This window comes from Perissodus microlepis, chromosome 1 (assembly GCF_051167445.1).
Source record: "Perissodus microlepis isolate ML-2025 ecotype Zambia chromosome 1, ASM5116744v1, whole genome shotgun sequence".
Classification (NCBI taxonomy): domain Eukaryota; kingdom Metazoa; phylum Chordata; class Actinopteri; order Cichliformes; family Cichlidae; genus Perissodus; species Perissodus microlepis.
In genome coordinates this window covers 3,381,714-3,404,114 of record NC_140461.1, presented here as the reverse complement: position 1 = coordinate 3,404,114, position 22,401 = coordinate 3,381,714, and the positions used below count along the sequence as shown (strand labels likewise).

Below are 22,401 nucleotides of genomic sequence, written 5' to 3'. Positions count from 1 at the left end.
AACAGTGTTCTGTTTTTTTACCAGGCTCTTTCTTATTGTTGAATCATGACCTCTGACCTTAACTGAGGCAAGTGAGGGCTGCAGTATTTTAGATGCTGTTCTGAGTTTTGTGACCTCCTGAATGAGTCGTTGATTTGCTCTTGGTGTAATTTTGGGAGGCTAGCTACTCGGGAATAAGTTCACCACTGTTACAAGTTTTCAACACTTTTTGATGATCAGATTGTTCAGAATGAACAACGGGCTGTGAGGTCAGTTCCTTGACATGATCCAGGAACTGACCTCACAGGCCGTTGTTCATTCGGTGGGCTGGTTTCCGACATTGTGCAAATGTCCTGTTTATGAGGCTTAGGAAAGCTGCGGTCAGCTGAGAACAAAGAAGTCACTTGGATGAGTGACGAAACGTTTCTGCCACTGAAAACGCTGCGTCCAGATGAACAGAATCAACCTTTGGAGTCTTCACCATGGCTCACTGGAGTCTCACAGCCTTAGAAATGGCTTCGTAACCCTTTCCAGGCTGATAGATGTCACTGACTTTCTTTCTCAGTTGTTCTTGAGCTTCTTTAGATCAAGGAATGATGTTTCTTTTTGAGATCTTTTAACCTACAAAAATCAAAAGCTCTAAGATATCAGGACAAGGGTAAATATTTTTTTCATTCACATAATATGTTCATATGTTTGCATCTAATTATTTTGCTTACTCCAAGATATCAGTGCATTTATGGTATGTTTACTTTCTTCATATGTGGTTTGTTTGTTGCACAGTGGCGTGAGTTATCTTTGACAGAGCTGAGCTCACAGCTGGCTGCTTAGTTGAACTAATTTCTGAGTTATTGCATCTTTTTCTTCTTCTTCTTCCTTTGGGGGTATTCAAAAGTAAGGACACTAGTGTCATAATAAGCTGGCGAGAGGACCCAGCAGGCTGGTTGAACAATAATAAGTAATAATAAGTAAGCTAAAAACTAGAATTCCCAGAAGGCAATAAAAACAGGAATCCTAGAAAGGTTTGACGTAACAAGGGAGAAACAAGAGTAAGATACGTCAAGAACAAGCAGATAAATGTGCACACAAATGCACAGACAAACACACACAAACACACCACTACCACCTCTCACTCACAGTCATGTTATTAAATGTCTGATGCCATAAATCAGACAGGAAATGAACCCTGTCATTGGTAAACATGTTGTCTGATCACCTTCTGCTTTGTTGATTACGTCAGGTTTTAATCACATTTACTCTCCATGAGAGTGCTATCAGCTGCACGAAGAGAAAAATATAGTTGTCAAGTGGAAAAAGCATCAGTACATCTGCCCATCTCAGACTCCCAGTGACTGTCAGTCTGTCTGTGGCGTTCTCGGCCTTCAGCTCACTCATTACTACTGACAATACGTTTTTTAACTGGGTTGAAAATACACAATTTGACCGTTATTAAAGTTATTCCATTTCCTACAAATGTTTCTTATAATTGTATGTATCTCTGACAGATGAATAAAATTCTGTTTCCAGCAGCAGGATGGAGTGCACGGCTCTGACTCTGAATGAGCTGCACTGATGATGTGATGTTTAACAGGTTCTGCCTGAAGGTTGAAGGTTTGTTGGAAATACAAAAAAAGAAGAAGAAGAAAAAAAAAAAAATAGATATATATATAGATATATATATATACATACACACTGGTCCTTTTTAATTACATGAACAATAATAATATTAATCATGGTGGAGCTTTCAGGCTCAGCTGGGTGAGCTGCTGCTTAAATGAATCTGTTATGCTAGCGCTGCCTCTCCCCGGTCTGTCACCTGTGACATGCGTCAACTTTATCAAGAAAGCATTACAGCTCTGCAGCAACTTCTCAAAGCTTCCACATTTTCAGTTTTAATTAGTGGAACAGTGACTCCAGGAAGTGAGATTTGACGGATTTTAAAGCCCAGTTCATAAGTGGTAGGCTCATTTAGACACCCAAGATAAATAAATGCCCAGCTCATTTAAATAAAACCAATTTTCCACTGCACACAAATGTCACGTGATTTTTGATTTCATGTTGCAGATTCAAGTTTATTTAGCAGTTGCTGCAAAGTCACAACAAACAGGAGAAACATTTTCACCACACATTAGAACAGTTGATTATGAGTACAGAATATTTGTATTAGCAAATTTAGTAGCGTTATTCTTTAAAAGTAGCTGAACAAATTATGAATGAGCTCTTTTTAGTGTAAAAGAAACATGAGGGGTACTTCCCAAAGTGGGACCTGCACAGGTCCACCCGTTCAATGTCCTCCTGAGTCATGCTGCTCACTGCGATATGCTAAACTACTCTGAACCGAATAATTAAACTAAGCTTGCACTGCAAGAACTAATCTGGGGTATGTGTGTCGAAGGTTTTCATTATGAAATTGTATGAATTAATGTAAGTTATAGTTGAAGCACAGAATTCAGCTGAAGCTCACAGTGACTTTACTGGGCGGGCCTATCCTTAATCATAATTCGTAACCTATGAAAACACTTAGTTATATTTAGAGTGCACTCTTTTAATTAAAGGTCCTGGTCTGCCGAACTACTTTCTTATTTTGTCTTAACTTCTTTCTCTTGTTTTCTTTGCACTGGGGGGTACAGCTGCTGAGGGAGTGAAATGAGCAGATGGTACTGGCTATTAAATACATGAAGTCATGAATGGATTGTACCAATTTTTGCGATATCATGGGTGGAAGAGATGATGAAACTAGTTACTTTAAATATGTTGTTCATATCATTTGACTTAGTTATTTAGATATTTTGGGTTTAATAACCATTAAGTGAAAGTAATAATTGAAAAGTAAGTTATTTTATTTCGTTTTTTGTAATCAGGTCATGTATTAGTGCGTGTCACCAATATGTACTCAAGTTTATTTGATCAACAAGTGTTCAAGCTCCCATTCTTCTCTTGGATGTTAGGTGAGTTTATCTGAGCAGTTAGTTTATTACTCAGTTATATGTTAGCACTACAACGTAAGTTTTGTTTTGTTTATCTCCTTTAAAAGCTCCACCAAAACCAAAATTCTGACTTTTTTTGTTTAATTATTTTACATTTTCTGTAAAAAAATTATTTTTTAAACTACATGACTTTCCTCATGCTTGACCAGCTCAGTCCCCAGTAACAGTTACTGACTGATGTTGCACAACATTAAATTAAGTAAAGTTTTGTCCAAATATAATCTTATAAGCTGTATAAAAGTATAAGTATAAAAGCATAAAAAAAAAACCTTAATTACACAACAATATCTGTGTTCATTTAACATAAACAGCACTAGCGAGGCTGGTAAATATAAAATGGTAACTGACCCATTCAGAGCACCAGGTAGCAGAAACCAAACAGGTCCAAAAGTCCAAAAGGAAGTGATATGTTGATTCATCAACAGGTTTTAACCTGGGCTACACGTTTATTATACTAGGAAAAAATATTAGGAACACTTTTCAATATCACGATATGCAGTGAACCACCTCCTACTGCAACTTTAATGAGCATAAAAGAACAAAACTGGAATCTGTGCTGTTGTTTTGGGTTTCATTAGGCTGCGTATGTGTTCTTAATAAAGTGGTTGGTTTAAAATATGTATTATTAACAGGCCACGGCTCCTACTTAGTTCTCCACACCGTCCTGAGCACAGGTGTGTTGCTCTGAAGCAGAACAGTACTTTTTCTCAAAGGCTTCTTGGTTCAGTAAAGACTGCAGGTTGAGAAGCACTCGTAGAAAATGTGTGATGTAATGTGTGATAATGTTATCTCACCAGATAAAACATAATCTGTGCGTGCAATGATCCACAGTTAGACTCATCAGCACGAGAGGATTTTAGTGTAACCGAGTTTAAAAGTTTAAAAGAAAAGTGATCAGATATACTCCGATTTTAGACTCACAGAAACTTTATCTTCGTTTTTTAAACTAAATATTGACCTGAATGAAACGCTGTGGTGACTCGTAGCAGACAGTAAAAGCTCAGCGTGTACGAAGTGCCATCGAAATAAATTGAACTTGAGACACGCCTCAAAACTTCTGAACGGGAAATGGCAAACAAATTGCTCAACAAAATAAAAGCCTCGTTGGTCAAGACAGCTGGGAGCGACACAGAAAGTTTTGAGGAGGAGAAACATCACGAAACCCATGTCACTGATATTCTGTTAGTTATTGGGAGAGAAAAACAGATACGAATAAATAAAAAAGCACTTTAAACCTATCAAAGAACATAAACAGAATCTATATTGTATAAACATGTGCAGATACAAAAATGGACAAAAAATAATGAGGAAAAAAGCACAAAATATCAAACCAACTCTTAGTAGTTTAGCTTCATTCCTGCTCATTTTTGCAAAAGGTCGAACTCTTACACTCCACACTCATAGCGTTTAACTATATAAAGTGACCAGAAACCCATTATACAAGAATATACAGTAACAACAACAAATGCCATGCACTTTAGTCTCTATATCACAACATGTTAAAAAGTGACATTATCTCTGGGACACAAATCTTTAAAAATATGCATCTGATGTAAATAATAATAGGTCCATAATTTTTGTTTTAAAAAGTGTTGTTTGAGTTTTATAAAATGTTGTCACACAGACTGCATTGGAGCTTTTTTATTTTTTTATTTGCATTACTCCCTAAAAAGTGAACTTTTTGTTTTATAAATAATTTCAATTAACTAAATATCTCCTGAGCTTTTAAATGAATCTGTTGACATCTTTAAGCTAAAGTAAAATTTCACCTGCTTTATGTGCCTTCACTCTAATACTGTTTTATGTGCTCTGGTTCTCAGTGACGTTTTGTTTTGTTCTTTCTCAAGATGAAATGAAGATGCTTTGTTCACTGCTGAACATCTAGGTTCTTTATTAGCACGAAAAAAAGTAAGAAATAGAGGACTAGCTTGTGAATAACCTGGCTTTACTTTGAAGTCCCCGGACAGGAAACAGCCTTCAATGTTTCCCCAAACTTGCAGTGTTTCCAGGAGTCCTCAGAGTCTCCGCTGACTCCGCTGCTGGAGGTGTTTGATCGGGATCATGGAGCTGGTCTTTCTGTCAGCCTGTCCCTCTCTGCACCTCTAACCCTCCAGCTGCCCCACTATGGCGCTCCCGGTAAACGACTCCTGCTCCGTGGCTGACCTCCCCGAGTTCAATCGGTCAGTGGACGGCGGACACACACCGGAGTCGGTGATTGTGCCGGTGGTGTTCGGGATCATTTTCGTGTTGGGGGTGGTGGGGAACATTCTAGTGCTAGTAGTGATAGGGAAGGTGGGGTACAGCGCAGGTGGGGGAGGCGGCGGTGGAAGTGGAGGAGGAGTTGGGAGGCGCTCGCTTAGCCCGACCAACATCTTCATCCTGAACCTGAGCGTGGCGGACCTCGGCTTCCTGCTCTTCTGCGTGCCCTTCCAAGCCACCATTTACACTCTGCCGGAGTGGGTGTTCGGGGCCTTCCTCTGTACGTTTGTACACTACATCTTCACCGTCAACATGCTTGTGAGCATCTTCACGCTCGTGGCCATGTCCGTGGACCGCTACATTGCCGTGGTGCGCTCCAACAAATCTCTGAGCGTCCGGAGCCCAAGGAACGCACTGACAGGGCTGTGCGTTATCTGGACGATGTCTCTGGTGTGCTCGGTGCCGGTGGCCAAGCACCAGGGCCTCATTAGCTACCACAACGGAACTTTCTGCTGGGAGGACTGGGCCGGAGCCTCCAAAAACGCCTACAAAGTGACCCTCCTGGTGTTGGGGTACCTGCTACCGCTGCTCCTCATCAGCTGCTGTTACACTAAGGTCAGTTCAAAATAGGAGGCATTTAACGTGGTAATGTTTGACTCCCAGCTGCAGTAAAACAGGCATTAAGAACAGAGCAGAAGGTCTAAAGGCCGTGCACAAAGTCCTGCAGATCATAAAAGCTGTGCGTAAAAACGCGCGTGAGGCGCGCACTCACCAGCACCGGTGTGGCGCTTCAGAATAAAACTAATTCAATAGGTCAGCTTAATGTGGGTCACATGTGATAAACTGATATGACCAAACTATGATAACATCATACAAAATACCCAGCTGAAGTTTCAGAATAAACGCACCAGACGCAGGTAAGAAGCTTTTGCTTCATCGTAATGATTATCGAGACATTTCCCAGAGGTTAAATATTCGTTTCCCCAACTGTTTTATTTAAATAAAACTTAACATCAAATATGGTTCATTTTCTGTAAACCAGGCAGTAAAAACATCAGCCTCCCAGACCCCCGATAACCAGTTTAATATCCATCCTCTGCATTTAAATTTATGATCAGACTGTCAGAGATCTGTGAGCGTCAAAGCTGATCTGTTATAAGTCAGTCATAAATAACCGTTCAGCGATACCTGTAGCAGTTATTATCAGTTTATGTGTAAAATGTTTTCTGATTCATTCATTAATTGCTTTAAAATGCAATTAATCATATTTTCTGCTAATAAAAGTCTGGAATCCAGCCAAAGAAAAATCTCTGAACACGTTTGCACTGTTTAAAAACAAATAATACAAAAATATTAATTTTACATATAAATTCAGTTTTGATGGGTTAACCATTTGCTCTCACTAATTTAATAAACAAACAAAACTTATAAAATAATAAGTATTAAATAAGTATAAGTCCGTCCTTCCATCAGCATATCCCCTTCAGGTTCACAGGGGGGCTGGAACCAATCCCAGCTTTCCACTGGAATGTGAAAAATGGATTTATTTTATTGGCCAAGTGCTTTCAATACCTACAGATTGTTGACTTGAACTACACATTGATTAGATAAAACAGATTTAAAATGAACATTTCTGTTGCTTCCTGAAAGATGCCAGTGTGCATTAATACGAGCTGTGATTCGGTTACCAGGGAACTAATTAATAAATAAATTCATAATAAATTCCAGGTTCATTTATTTGGATTTTTTTCACGGTTAAAGTCACTTATCAGATAAAAGTGTCAAGCTGAAGTAGCACAGAGTCAGTTTGTGTTTATGTAACAGCCGACTGTCACAATAAAAGTCCTCTGGTGTGGCCTGTGACTTCCTCCAGCTGGCACCTAACTGTGTAACTTTAACCTTCAGCTGTTGATATGAGTACAAGTTGACCATGTTGATGCATTTGCTGTTTACAGACCAGTTGATCCGTTTTTGATGAATCATTAAGAAGTATTTCCTTCAAAATTAATCTGTCTGCTCTACTTTTTCTCTCCAGATTTTATTTCATCTCCATAAAAAAATGAAGAACATGTCCAAGAAGTCTGAGCGCTCCAAAAAAAAAGTAAGGGTCTCCTCTTCCTTCTGTGCTGCGCTGCATGCAGGGAGACCAAGCATACGATTACCTTCTGTGGAAGAATCACTCAGTTGTAAATGCATTACACATGGCTCGTGAATTAAAAAGGCTGCATGTGTTCCAGCTTTTATTTTTAATGAGTTGTTGGAAAGACAGCTTGCTGTTTCCTGTAAGTAAACTTTCATCCAAACTGGTGGGGACTATGGGTCTGGTACTGGTACAGCAGCAAGCCAGTGCCGTGCACAGTATTATCAAACCATACAGGAAAAAGAGAGAGTCAAAACTGAAAACGAGCACCAGCGGGCTGTTTGAACACTGTTACTGTTAAGATGAAGAGATGCTGGAGGAGGATTCCCTGTAACAGGATGATTGGCAGCTGTATTAACTGTAGGAAATTAGTTGTTTTATATGAAACTTTTGGCTGCCAGGCTATGTTTTTTTTTCTCCCAGAATATAAACAGGTTCTTTAATTAAAAAAAAAAAAAGGAAACAGGTTCATTATGAAGTACTGGCTCATCTTAAAAGGTTTTGCCTGAAAAAGAAACTTATGAGCTCCTCCAAAACAATAGCAGCTGGCACTGAAGGTGGTCTTTTCTTCTTGGCATTGTCCTCTCTGTCTTCTTTCTCTCGGTGAGCCACATGGAGAGAACAGTTACGTTTAAAGGAGAGATAAGAAAAGGAGCGTTAGCAGAGCTTGAACGTTGATCTGTTTTTCTTACAGGAAACACAGCTCAGTTCGGGAGATAAAGAAGCTGAAACAGGGATGACGTGGAGAGGGTAGTTTTAAAAAAACAAAAAAGTGGTGCCTACCTGAATGCACATGCAGCCATCTTCTTTTATCAGCAAATATTTTTTTGTTTTTGCATATATTTAGTTTTTTAGAAATGCATATGCTTATAACTCTGGTGCTTAGCACATAGAAATGCTTCACAAACTAGAATGTTTAGTGGCAAAAATGAACCGCATTCATTTGAAATGTGGGGAAACCTTGCCCATCTCGAGCATCTCTTCTGGAGCATGTTGCCCCCGTGTTTGCGTGGGTTCTCTAGCTTCCTGCCACAGTCCAAAGACATGCAATTAGTGGGGTTAGGTGTGAATGGTTGTCTGTCTCTCTGTGTTAGCCCTGCGACAGACTGACGGCCTGTCCAGGGTGTACCCTGCCTCTCGCCATAAGACAGCTGGGATAGGCTCCAGCCCCCCCGTGACCATGAAAAGGATAAGAGGATGGATGGCATATTAATCAAACGTATAATAACAGGTTTTGTTCTGGGCAGGATTTTCTGGAGTAGACCTGTTCAGTGGAAGGTGATCAACCCATTAGCTTAGTAACAGCTTTTTATCTTCTCTACAATAAGTTGTAATCCTGAATTGAAACAGCATCTGAGTTGTTAGAGCAAAGAGTCTGGTGTAAGACAGCACCTGTTTCTTTTAGGTCTGGTGGACCTCCCCCATGGCATTTCATACTACGCCAAAATAAATAAGTAATAGATAAACAATTAAATATCAGAAAATTTGTGTTTTTTCACTATGTACCATAAAAACGGATAATTTTCATAGTAACAAAAAGCAAAACAAAATACAGATTCTGCCAGTTAAAAAATGTCTGATTTGGGATTACGGGACAGTCTGCGCAATGTGCTAATAGAACTGTTTCTGTAATTTTACACATTTATTTCTTAGAATTTAAGCCCAAATCAAATCAGCATTTCTTTATAGAAAAAAAGAGATGCATTTTTGAAATTGGACTCTTGTATTAAAAGTGATTAAATCTGTAGTTGAACATCAGTTTTCTGTCACGCTGAGGAACTCTGAATGTCTTTTCTCTTTGCTGGGGGCGGGCCAGTTAGCGTCTTTACCAGGGGGGAGGGGCTATGTCTCCTTTTTCAGATTGCCGACACTTTGCTTTCAGAGACCCTGCCAGGGGCATTTGTCACCAGCAATACTGATCTTGGGATTACTTGAGCAAGTACACCCCCATCACACCATGATAAGGGTGGAGAGGTATTTGAAACTAATGAAGTTGATTTTTGTTATTCCATCTAAAATGTATGTTTTGGTCTGCATAATATGGAACCTCAGGTTTAAAGCCACTGAGGGAACAAGAAAAAAAATCAATATAATATGATTAAACATCACCATCACAGTCAAACCTGTTCAGCCAGCAGCTCAGTTGTGTTAGCTCACCTGCCCCATCATGTAGGTCATAGTTTGCCCAGAGTGTGACAGCTGTGGAGCAGTAGAAGTTTAACATGACAGGTGTGGATGACAAGCCTCAAAGATTGAATTACTTGGTCCTAGCTGGCAGGCGACAGTGTGCAGATCTCCCGTACCAACAGATCAGAGAGACATTAGCTACAGGCAATTTACAGCAAAGTATCTACTGCTTCTCGGGTCAGTGGAGCAGGAATAAACGCTACTGGGTAAATATTTAGACAACAGGACTAAGAATAGAGGAGATTCCCACAAAGTCTGAAGAGGAGAGAAATGTTGGGCCTTCATTCACACCAGTTCCATCCTCTGTGGAAACAAGAGACACCATAACACTGATAACAATTATGTAAGCGCTCACGTCAGATTGATGTTTCAGTGTCACGGAAACACCAGCCAGCTGAGTTCTTTGTGAGGACATACTGCTGTATATATAAATATATCCCAGCTCGCCCTGTGGACGGTCTTTATCCTTCAAGCTCGGATCCACCACACCCAAGTCAACCAGAGGACTTGGGCCTTGAGGGTCCTGCGCTGTATCGTTCCCAGGACTGCGCTCTTCTGGACAGATTCCTTGGATGACGTTTCTGGGATCTGCTGGAGTCAATAGCCCAGTTTGAGGGTCACTGCCCCGAGTGCTCAGATCAGACCATTTTTTGCCATCACCCTCCACATCTCTCAAGCTCCTTTCTCAGTCCTTGGTACTTCTTGAACTTTTCACGTTCCTTCTTCCTGATGTTGTTATCCTGTCTTCCTCTGCTTGTCCACCACTATGTCCAACTGGTTAGCCCTCACCAGTTTGTCCCTCTGTATCTGGAAGTCCCACAGGATCTTGCCTTGGTCATTCTCAACAACCCAAGGGGTAGAACTAATTTAAACTTCGGGACTTCCAGGCCATATTTGACACTGATGTTCCTGCATACTATACCAGCCACTTGGTTTTGGTGTTCCATGTATGCCCTGCCTGCTAGCATCTTAGACCCTATAGTTCTGTGTGGATGAATTGTCTCTGGGGTATCTTTGCACAGCCTGCTCCTGGGGTCCTGCCTGCTGTTTAACACCCCAGCCTCTATGGATCTTGTTCCTGTGCTGTCATAGTTAGTGCCTCTGTGCTGTCTTTCAGTCCAGCTTTATCCAGCCATTGGTAGGATTTCTCGATATTAGCCACTTCTTCTCTCTGCCGGGGTACATGCCGTGCAGGGGCCTGTCCTTCCATGATGGTTCGTCCTCTTGCTCCTCTTTTTTCTTGGGTTTCTCCTGTCTGAGATATTCACTAAGCATACTATCAATTGTGGCCATCTTTCTGTTGTACTTATGGATCTTTGTTGTTTCATCCTGCATAGTGGTTTTGACACTCACTAGTACTTGGCCATCTTTTTTACGCTTACCATACAGTCTCAAGGGACTTTTGATGAAACCCTCCATGTATGGAGAAAATCTTTTTTGCCTTGATGTCAGTGGCTGGCCAGCTTGGATAGCTGACTATCTCAGCAGGGTACCTGATCACCAGCAGGGCGTAGGTCAGGGGTGGGCAGTTCCAGGCCTCGAGGGCCGGTGTCCTGCAGGTTTTAGATCTCACCTTGGGTCAGCACACCTGAATCACATGATTAGTTCGATACCAGGCCTCTGGAGAACTTCAGGACATGTTGAGGAGCTAATTTAGCCAATTAAATCAGCTGTGTTGGTTCAAGGACACATATAAAACCTGCAGGGACACCGGCCCTCGAGGCCTGGAGTTGCCCACCCCTGGCGTAGGTGTTGATTGCCTGGGTCGTGTTCTTCCCCTACGGCTCACTCCTCAGAAGTTGCATTATTCTCTGCAGGATTTTGGTGGGTGCGACTTTCCTTGTGGCCTCTTCATGGTCTTCATTTGCCTATTCCCAGGCACTTGCAGCTGCCCTCGATGTCTGTAGTGTAAATTCCTGGTAGTGCAATCCCCTCAGTTCTGGCTACCTTCCTTCTCTCTGTTACCATCTGACTACACATCTGTAGTCCGAATGACATTCTGATGTGGTTGCTGTACCTCCTTGTGGTGTGTATCAGTGAATTGATTTCTCGTTCATGTTGGGTTGCGTCCTCCTCCCAGATGCTCTTACAGTATTGCTCTGTCTCCAGCCGTAGTGGGGCTGTTCTCATACTGTTCCCCTACCTTGGATGGTTCAGTGGAGAACATCTGGTTTATTGTCTTAGATTCTATCTCTATGGTATACCAGAGGGATAGAAGCTTCTAAGGCCTCAGATATAGATGGCTTTGAGTATTACTTTTTAGGCACCCCTTAGAGAGGGGGTGCACAGTTGCCCCATCCATCCTCTCCAATGCCTAGGTCTGGCTCTTGGCTGGGTACTGAAGTTTGTCAATCTCTGCTCTCTGCATCTTTATGCATCGCCATGATCTCCGCAAGCATCTGGCCCAGCAGCTGGACTGGCTGTGCGGGCTGCGGGTCTGCCCGTGCACTGCTGGCTCTGGGTCCATTGTGTAACTGACGCCGCCACTCATTAAAAAAAAGGGCCACGGGTCATACTCGAACCCGGGCTGGCTACTCTCAGGCATGTGACCGTATGCTCATCCAACTGAGCTAAACCTGCACCCGACTGCATTTAATCACCACAATTGGAGAAGGCATAGAGAGGGCTTAAGCTAACAGCGCCTCTGTCAGTGCGCCCCAGGGTGGCTGTGGCTACAACGTAGCTGCCATCACCAGTGTGTGAATGTGTGTGTGAATGGGTGGATGACAGGTTGTGTAAAGCGCTTTGGGGTCCTTAGGGACTAGAAAAGCGCTTTACAAATACAGGCCATTTACCATTTACCATTAAACCGGAGATGGCCGCCGTGTATTCAATTTATTTCAACAAAGTAACTGTATTCTGATTACCACCTTTTTAAATGGTAACTGTAACGGAATACAGTTACTCATATTTTGTATTTTAAATACGTAACGCCGGTATATGTATTCTGTTACTCCCCAGCACTGCACACATATGATGTAAACACACACACACACACACACACACACATATATATATATATATATAATATGTGGTCAGAAATATGCAAAACACCCAAAATAGGCATAAATAAACCAAGAAATGTTTCATCAGTTCTTTCCTGTTACAATATTTGTGCAAGGTTTTATGCTGGTTAGATAACACACTTGATTAAAGTGTGAGAGCAGAAACATCATATGAATTCACACAAACAAGAAAGACAATAAAACCAAGTAATAAAATATAACAACGCATCGTATGACTAAACAACACCTGTGAATTTATTATGTTTGAAATTAAATAAGGGGCTGGAAACTTGGCACCTTTCAGTGCTTTCCATCCGGACTACATTAGTTTGTTTGAATTTACAAATATTTGCATCAACTTATGAAATAAGAGGACCTGTGGAATAGAATCCATCCGTCCATCCTCTTCCGCTTGTCCGATTCAGGGTCGCGGGGGGGCTGGAGCCTATCCCAGCTGTCTTTGGGTACGCGCTGGACAGGTCACCAGTCTGTCGCAGACGGACAGCCATTTGCATTCACATTCACACCTATGGGCAATTTAGATGTGAACCCCACTAACTGCATTTCTTTGGACTGTGGGAGGAAGCCAGAGTACCCAAAGAAACCTCCCGCAAACACGGGGAAAACATGCAACCTCCACACAGAAAGATCCTGACCTGATGGTGGAATTGAACTCAGGGCCTTCTTGCTGTGAGGCAAGCATGCTGCAGTGGTTAGCACACCAAACAACCTTTTCAAAATATTACTTGGAAAAGTCCTCAACTCCATATTAAGCAATCAGCTGAGATTTTCCATCTGGGCACTGTTTAGTGCAGTTTTGTCTGTCGGTGGCATTAGTGAGTCTGATCTGTTGCTCTTAACTTGCCAGGGTTACTGTTATAAAGAAAAATACATTAGTCCAACAGCTCTTTAAAATAGAATCCAGTGTGTCCATATTCAGACACTGAGCATGCAGTGGACATGTGGCTTCTTAACTGTACAACCTTTTAGAAAGGTCGTGGAAACTTTATTGCAGCTGAAAACAGAGAGATTGTTTCCATATAAACAGTATAATCTTTCAGCTGATGTTCGGGTTGAGTGCTGAGTCTAATCTCTTCACGTAAGACTGCAGTAAAAATTTACGACGCAGATTTAGCTGCAAAAAAAACAACGATTTCAACACAAGAGTTCAAAAAACAAGAAGACCCGGCATGATTACTTTGGAACTGAGATCATCTCGGAGGACATGCTTTTTTCCATTTCCAGCCTCGCTGTCAGACACGCAGTCAGCTGTTATCTTCAGTCTCATACAATGAAACGCAGACGTCTCGGTCGCTGGTCAGTTTCATCTGCCCACAGTCCTGAGGATGAATAGTTTTTTTTTTGATCTTTGTGCAGTAAAGAGAGAAAAAACTAAATCGAATCAGTGTTCGCTGTGTGAACTTTTAAATCAACAACAGATCCCCACAGTACACCTTCATCAGCTGTCTCCTTCTTCTTGTAAGGGTCTTGCAGCCTCTATGGAGTTACTCTGTCTCTATGTCTTCAAGAGATTTTCAGGTTTAGCGCTGGCTTTGATTCAGTGATATTCAAATCAGGACTCTGCTTGGTTTGTTGGGCTCAGATGCCTCCTGATGGTGATGGAGGAGAAGTTAAATATACGAGTGAATACATCTTGTAATGCTCAAATATAAAATTAGTTGATGTTTGAAGGCATGATATGAATCTGTCATGAATCTCTTACTGTCAGCAGCCTCAGTACGCTATAAAAGCATGCATTAGGAGAGGCGGCTGCCCTCTAACAGTATGGCAGCTGCACCGAAACCCAGGATTTAGCCGAGAGATAACAAAATTCAGTGTAAAATGTAAATGTTTCTGATTGAATTCTGATGAAAAGCAACATCAATCATGGATGAAGCAATGGGCACTTTTGTCGAAACAAGCTGACCGAGGTGGAGATTGAGGTGGATTTACGATCTGTGAATGAGCTGAAAGGCAGCGACGGATCACAGCATATTTAAAGGACAGGAACTATGAGCCGATTGGCTCAGAGAACCTAGGCAGATGGATCCTTGGACATGAGCAGAGGCCATTTTTGAACTTCCTGTATGGATAAAACAAAACAGACTAATATCATCCAGAGAAATGAAGACATATTGAACCTGCCTAATACATTTGTAATCTACAACTGAAACCTGCTCAGGATGATGCCCAGCACCGTCCTTCACCTGAGAGAAATTTTATTTTTGTGAGACTCAGTTGTGGAAATTGTAAAAGTGAGCGTAGCTGGATTGCTTTCAGCGCTCAGAGTCTGTTTGTACGTCTGAAGTGGACAGACTGTCATCTATCACCTGTCAGCCGCTCTGTTTGGATTATAAAGCCCTGCGTATTTTATCATTGTCCATCAGCTAACACACTCACCTGCTTTTGCATCAGACTGGTCTTAAACCCACAAAAGTCGCAAAGGCTCCACAGTTTTAGTCTTGGCTAGATCAGCTTTGCTTGATTTACAGTTCAAAGTAATCCTTAAATGTTACACTGGGCCTTAATTCAGGCTTTCAGGTCATCTTCTGTCTGAAAAATGATGCTTTAGCTCCCTTTAACTGGTGCTTCTTTCAAACAAAAAAAAGGAACAGCTGTGTGCCTGACATGATCATATTAGAGATATCCGCCCTCATTGACAGCAGGTGGAAACAAAGCAGTCTGAAGCCTGAGCTTCTGGCTCTCAGGGAGTACTTTGGCCATGTTTGTTATGATCATCTTCAAATGTAATAGTATATATACAGTATGACAGACGTTAAAAACAAGCATAACAAATATTTTTGGGTCTCTCAGACAGAGATTACAACATGAGAATATTTTAGGACATGTGGGAGTTTTTCTGGAAAGAAGATGACGCTTTAGCGAATGTTTGTTTTTTTGCAACTTGAAATTTGCAACATTATCTGAAAGTGTAGCCATGTAAACATTAGTGGTGTGCTTTAGTTTGGAGGATGAATGGAGTGCTGTCTGTAACAGGATTAGACTTTGTGAGAGCAAACAAGAACAAAACAACCCTTTTATGGAAAAGAGCATGGAAACTGTGAACAGTCAGGACACTTGTAGAATCAAGTCAAGTGAACATTTTCATGAGCGCATAATGAAAGAATCTTTGCAGACGGGATACTAAGTGAGTGTGAACACATTTAAAAAAAATCAGACATAACTGGGACAAAGCAGTGAGGACTTTTGGGAGAGCGAAAGCTTAATAAATGAGAGCTGAGAAGCTTTTGTTGCCGAGTTGAAGTGTGAAATGGCAGCTGCCTGTGTGGGAGAAGAGGCTTTTTAATTAGATTAAATATTGACATGAACTGAGTATGGATAAATGTGCGGTTCCAGGGTTGTGGGCGGAAATGTGATGTGCTGACTTTGGAGATGAGTCACGGTAAAAATATGACAACAAAAAAATTGGTTTGAAGCTGTTAAGACAAACACTGAACTCATATATATGTCAGGATGAAGTGTCTGGGGATGGGTTATTACTTTTTCTGTTATTACTTTCATTTTTTTTAAAGTCAGTTCTTCATTGCCAAAGATTTACAAAAAATGCAGATATTCTTTGAGAACAGCTTGTTAAACCTCCATTTATAATCAGGCCTATGTTCAGTTTCTGCTGTGAAGTATTTCAGCAGTAAAACAGCGACACTCTGTTAACTGATGTGTTTACCGAGTGCAGGTGAAGTGGAGCAGGATTGGTGTCTGCATTATCGGCCGAGTCTTTGAAGTCCAGACCTGCCTTCTGACAGTTAATAATTAATAGTTATCATCTCCTTGCCCCAAGTTTGGAGATTTTTATTTTTAAAAAACAAAGAAACAAACTTTTGTTTAGGATTTTGTGGTTGCTAGAAGATGCATTTACTGTCCAGTGATTGCCAAGACTTGCGATAGCTTACAGTTTTGTAATGTGGACTTTACACAGTTAATTCACACTTAACCCTGTGACCCTTGGAAACTTGCTTCTCAAAAAAGGACAAACTCTGATCTCCATTAGTGACTACAGTAACAAGAGATAACATAAAACATGAAAGGTAAAATAAATAGCCATTACCATCTTACGGGTAAAGTACAGATTAGGAAATAGTTCATGAAACAATATTTAGGTCTTTGGTATGTTTCAAAAAGATATTTTAAATAAACTATCACAGCTGAGGAAACTCAAAGTCCCAAAACAGACTGGGATGATAAGAAAAGGGCTGACGCTGAGTTAGCGGTCTAAAAAAGTACCGAAAAAACTCTAGGCAGATAACTGTGACAAACACACAAAAACAGTCTGACAAAGAGTGATCGTGGACCACTGGAATATAAGCTGGGGAGCCAGCAGGATGAGTGGTGACAGGTGAGTTTGAGTGTAATGCGCTCATGATGATGCAAAGGGATATTTGATCTATCTTGGGTTGCTTTTTCGCTGGTTATGGTCATATGGAGCCTAAATTTCTGTTTTATATTGTAACGTAGAAATCCTACGATAATACAGAGAAACCGCCAACAATCAGACAAGTTCTTGGTGACAGTTCCCATGATGCATTGAGTATTTTCTTATCAGTCATCTTTCCCACTCACTATGTGTTAATAGACCTCTCTGCATTGAATCATATCTGTTATTAATCTCTGTCTCCCTTCCACAGCATGTCTTTATCCTGTCTTCCTTCTCTCTCCCCAACCAGTCGCAGCAGATGGCCCCGCCCCTCCCTGAGCCTGGTTCTGCTGGAGGTTTCTTCCTGTTAAAAGGGAGTTTTTCCTTCCCACTGTCGCCAACGTGCTTGCTCATAGGGGGTCATATGATTGTTGGGTTTTTTCTCTGTATGTATTATTGTAGGGTCTACCTTACAATATAAAGCGCCTTGAGGCGACTGTTGTTGTGATTTGGTGCTGTGTAAATAAAATTGAACTGAATTGAATTTTAACAGGAAAAAACAGGCTCAGGGAGGTGCAGTTGGAGTGGTTATTGTTTGCTTTGCAATAATCGCACCAAAAATAAGATTTCTGAGAACTGAAAAGAATAAACTAAGAGAGATCACTCAAAAGCTCTGAATTAAAATAAAGACAAAAATATGGAAAATAATGTGATTCTAGTGATTCACAGATATAATGGTAACATACTGTAGTTAATGAGCATTTAAAAGGGGACCAATTATTCTAATTTCCAGCGCATTCATTCATTTATTCATGGACTCTGATAGATTTGATTTGGTATTTTATTCTGCAATTATGCTGCCCTGCTCTTGCAGTTTATCATTCACTTTAAGTCAAAATTCCTCTGATTGGCTGCACCTCACAAAGGGTTTTGAACCACAGGTGAGTCAGCCTGCCGTGGTCACAGTCAGAGGCATGTGCCCGAGATGGCATTTTAACAATATTCTCCCTCTAGGACATCATGCAGATCCAATAGAAGAAAAGCCTGTCTGAAAGTGAGTGTGCAGAGCAGTCTGAAGCCTGAGCTGGAAGTGGGTTGACGATGGCTGACTCCTCCAGTCCTCAAGTTGAAGCATCAATGGGAAAAATGCCAAATTCCAAATTACTGCTGATGCATCCATTGGAGTGTGTGATAATAAGAAAGTGCTGTCTGAATATTTGTGTAAATGGGTAAAGTGGCTTGTTATTGGCTCAGAGTAGAACAATGCTATTTAAGTCCATTTACCTCTTGGCTCGCAGAGATTAGTTGTACATATTTTGGCCTCATCATTCAAATATTTTTCCATGTTTAATATGAACATCTGCCACTGAAAAAGTATATACAGAAAATAAGGAAAGAATAACAGGATTACTTTGAGTGGTGGCGGTGGTGGACTTTAGAGAATAATACTGAGGAATATTAATGGAGATTTGAGGAATCTTTGAGGAGTGTTTGGTCAATATTTGTCGGGCATATTTCTAAGTGTTTGGAAAGTGAATTCACATTGTTTATGGAGTTTTGGTTTGGTATGTGTGGGGAGCTCGGAGAGTATTTGTAAAGTGATTAGGGAGTGTTTGTGGACTATGTGGAGTGTTGGAGAAGTCACTGGCTGAGTGATGGTGATGGTGGAGCACTGGTGAAGTATTTATAAGTTTAGGAGATTACTGCTGGAGTATAAAGGGGCGTGCTGATATACTGTACGACTACATCCTGTAGATTCACACATATGTTATCTCTCCCTGCAGACGGCTCAGACGGTCCTCCTGGTCGTCACTGTCTTCACTATCTGCTGGATGCCCCACCACATCATCGTCATGTGGGCGGAGTTCGGCACTTTCCCCCTGACCCAGGCGACCTATGTCTTCCGCCTCGTGTCCCACTGCCTGTCCTATGGAAACTCCTGTGTTAACCCCATCCTGTACGCCTTCCTGTCTGAGAACTTCCGCAAAGCCTGTCGCAAGGTCTTTACCTGCTACTTCCTGTACCCGCCGCCGCCCACAGAAAACGTGGTTCGTTTTCGCATGGAAAACTTCTCCACCACACACTCCACCACCAACATATGAAGGGCCAAGATAAATGACGCTCAGGGTGCTTATCCAGCAGTAAATGAGGGAAAGCTTTGTCTGAGTGGATCTGCTGGAGGCAAGTCACATGAAAATAAGACGGCGCGTGATTGGAGGATTTAGTCACAAGAAAACAAGAGACTCATCAGAAACTGTAAAGATATTTCAGATATTGTTTTTAAGCTTTAAACTTAATATTAAAAAAACATTTTGTGATGTGTTGGTTTTTTTATCGAAAATTTTGAAACTTTAATACTTTTAGGTTTTTTTTGTTGTTGCTTTTTTTTAAAGCAGAGAATTTTTTCAGACCATTAACGCAACCTGAAATCTTTCAGTTTGAAAATGTAAACTGTCATCATATCATACTACATACAATATACAAATGAAATATACATAAACGTTTACATTTTTCATATTTTCATTCATTTTGTTTGGACTGACCGAGAGTCTAAAAGAAAGACATGCGAGTTTAAATATATTCAACAAAAACAAGGACCAGATCTGACTGAGTAAAGTAACCAGATCAGTTAAAAAATTGTAATTATATTTAAAATATAATAAATAATTCTGCAATACAAAAATAAATTAATTAATTAAAAAAACTTTAATCTGTATTTCAGTTTTAATGGTGTAAAATTATTTATCTATTTATAATAATTGTGCTGGTTCAGATTATAATTTCAGTTTTTTTATAATTCTGTGTTTTTTATTCATTAGCGACCTTTTTGAACCTTTGAAAACATGAAATCTGAATATTTATCCCGATTCAAATGACATTTATAACATCTGGTGTTTGTTTGTGTGTCTCACGTTATGAAATTAGGTCTGATTCATTAAAAACGTATTAATAATTAATGAAGCTCGTTCAGCTTTGGTCCACAGTCAAACTATGTGTTTCCTTTCTTTTAGGGGACAGAGAACAGGTTCAGAAATGACCATTTGGATGTGATGAATGTGTGTGCATGAAAGACAATAACACATGTTTATGGACAATTACTCCACATTAGCAACGTACTACCAATGGTTTGACTTAACTAGGCAGTGAGCAAGGTCTATATTTGATGATCTGTGTAATATTTATAGTGTGTGTAATCACAGGTGTTTGACCACAGTTTCTTTCTGTGTAAATAAAGTATGAACTGACTTCAACAAGCGTTGGACTCTCATGTCTATGTGAAGGGCATTGTCCGACATTTATTGCCAGTATATGTGCAGAGCTAAGAAGAAAAGAAGAAACATATATATGGCATCAAATGAAAACCCGGCAAATGAAAGTGAATAAAACTACCATCTTTATTAAAACGTAAAAGCATAACAAAGGGAAGCAATTGTAATATTCTGTACTCTCGTACTGTTTGGTTAAACATGGTGATGTCAAGTATATCGCTGTATGTGTATACTATACAATATAAAATGTACAAAAAACCTTAATGGATGTTTCTGTTTAATAATTTTATCTAGAATTCATTCACTAATTCATTCATCTATTTATTACTTCTTTATTCCAAAACCTGTGCTTATGTAAACTGAAGTCACGGGGCTGGACAGGACAAAGATGAAGACACGGTAAGACTGAATGAAACAGCATCCAGGACACTAAATACACCTGAAACAATAACATGGAAAAACAAGCTAGTTGTTCACCCTGGACTGGACCAAAGACAGAGCCAATCAGGACTTCCAGTTCACATTTCTATGCATTTTCAAAGAGCTAAATTTGATAACAGAGAAAAGCTTTAGCTTGCTTAAAGTTGTTCATCCCCTTTTTACTGAAGCCAAAGAAACAGGAATGTGCAACTTTGAAGGCTTCCATGGTGCGTTCACCTTTGATGGTCTAGATGAGTGTGGACTTCCTCTGGACTTTCAGTCTACATCAGTGGATGTTCTGCTGACAAACCTCTCCTTCCCTCTGCTCATCTCTGGATAGCAGCACAACTTGCAGCAGCCATCATCCCAACAACAACTGACAACGAGAAAGGGAGAAGAACTGCCCAAGACACTGACTGAAATACATCCATTTCCTGATGGTTCAGCCTAAAGTAAAAGTGGTAAGACTGTCCTATGTTGGTAATTTTAATAAACGTGAGCACAAGAGAGAGGAAGACACCCTACAATGAGTTGAAAAATTAACTTAGTTATTCGTGCACATACAATTTTTGTCACTCTTATTGTGTCCATCACGATTTCCGATTTCTGAAAATAGCATAAAAACCCTCTAAATTCTGCTTTTGGTGTGCCACCCCAGTATTTTTAGTGGCCCCCCCTATGAAAAGATTCTGGAGGTGCCCCTGGTGACTAACCTGTGATTAACAATGCAATATTAAAATAAGATATTTATTCTGGTACATGTGCAAATACTATATGATTATGAGGAAGAGTAGTTTTAAAAGAAAACCCGTAGTACGGTGTACATTTTAGGACATCGTCAGGTCTCAAGAAAAAAGTTGTCAGGTATCAGACAAAAAATTGTCAGGTATCAGTTCTCAAGAAAAAAGTTGTCAGGTATCAGACAAAAAAATTGTCAGGTCTCAGTTCTCAAGAAAAAAGTTGTCAGGTATCAGACAAAAAATTGTCAGGTCTCAGTTGTCAGGAAAAAAGTTGTCAGGTATCAGACAAAAAAAATGTCAGGAAAAAAGTTGTCAGGTATCAGAACACAAGGTACCAGACAGAGAGAAAATCTTCCTGCAGGTGGCGCTGTTGTCATGTCCCACCCGAATTGATTTCCAAATACGTCATCAACGTGTGACAGTGGGAGAGCGTAAGGTCATTGACCTCACCGGAGTTTTACCGCGGTTCAGGCTCCTAACGACACAAGGTAAGTTTAACTTTTTCTCCCTTTTGTTCATATTTTTGCCACAGTTGTGTTATATTAAGTTGCGGTTATGTTGTGAAAGTTACATATCAGAGAAGGAAAAGCTAGTTTTGTACGAAACCAAATCAGTACTATTTTTGTCTGGCTAATTCATTCTAGCTAGCGACAGTGGTGAAACGTGATTTAAATTTAAACTGTTCAGTAATTGTTTTGTATACATTTCAGCAAATGGACAAGCTGAAAGCTTACGAGCAGCTGAAAAAAGACCTTGAAAATGGTAATCAAACACTTTATTAAATGTTTAATGTAATTTTAGAGAGTTGTCACGGAAACTGTTGAAATGCAGACTTACCTTATTTTATGCCCATATGAATTCAGTGCACAGCTGATTTCCTTTTGTTTTAAGCCTTTGTTGAACAACGTTATTATCATCGTATCTTGAAAGGTTAAGTGTAACAACAACAGTCTAATTGATCACCCACCTCTTACACTGAACATAAGTAATTAACCAGTAAATTACTAAATCTTTTTATGTGGCAATTACACTAAAAGCATCGTCTATTCAGTGCCCACAAATAAAATATGTGTAGCAAAACATACACTTCTTTGATATGAAAG

At 40.3% G+C, this 22,401-nt stretch overlaps 1 protein-coding gene across 1 annotated transcript; it reads left to right on the top strand.

Moving 5' to 3' along the window:
- The first annotated feature begins 4,987 nt into the window (after positions 1–4,987).
- On the top strand, positions 4,988–20,402 carry galr1b (galanin receptor 1b). Its single transcript, XM_084926955.1, has 3 exons — positions 4,988–5,780; positions 7,201–7,266; positions 18,654–20,402. Exons 1-3 carry the CDS (start codon positions 5,091–5,093, stop codon positions 18,969–18,971), a joined length of 1,074 nt encoding a protein of 357 aa, XP_084783081.1. The 5' UTR covers positions 4,988–5,090; the 3' UTR covers positions 18,972–20,402.
- Positions 20,403–22,401: the final 1,999 nt, after the last annotated feature.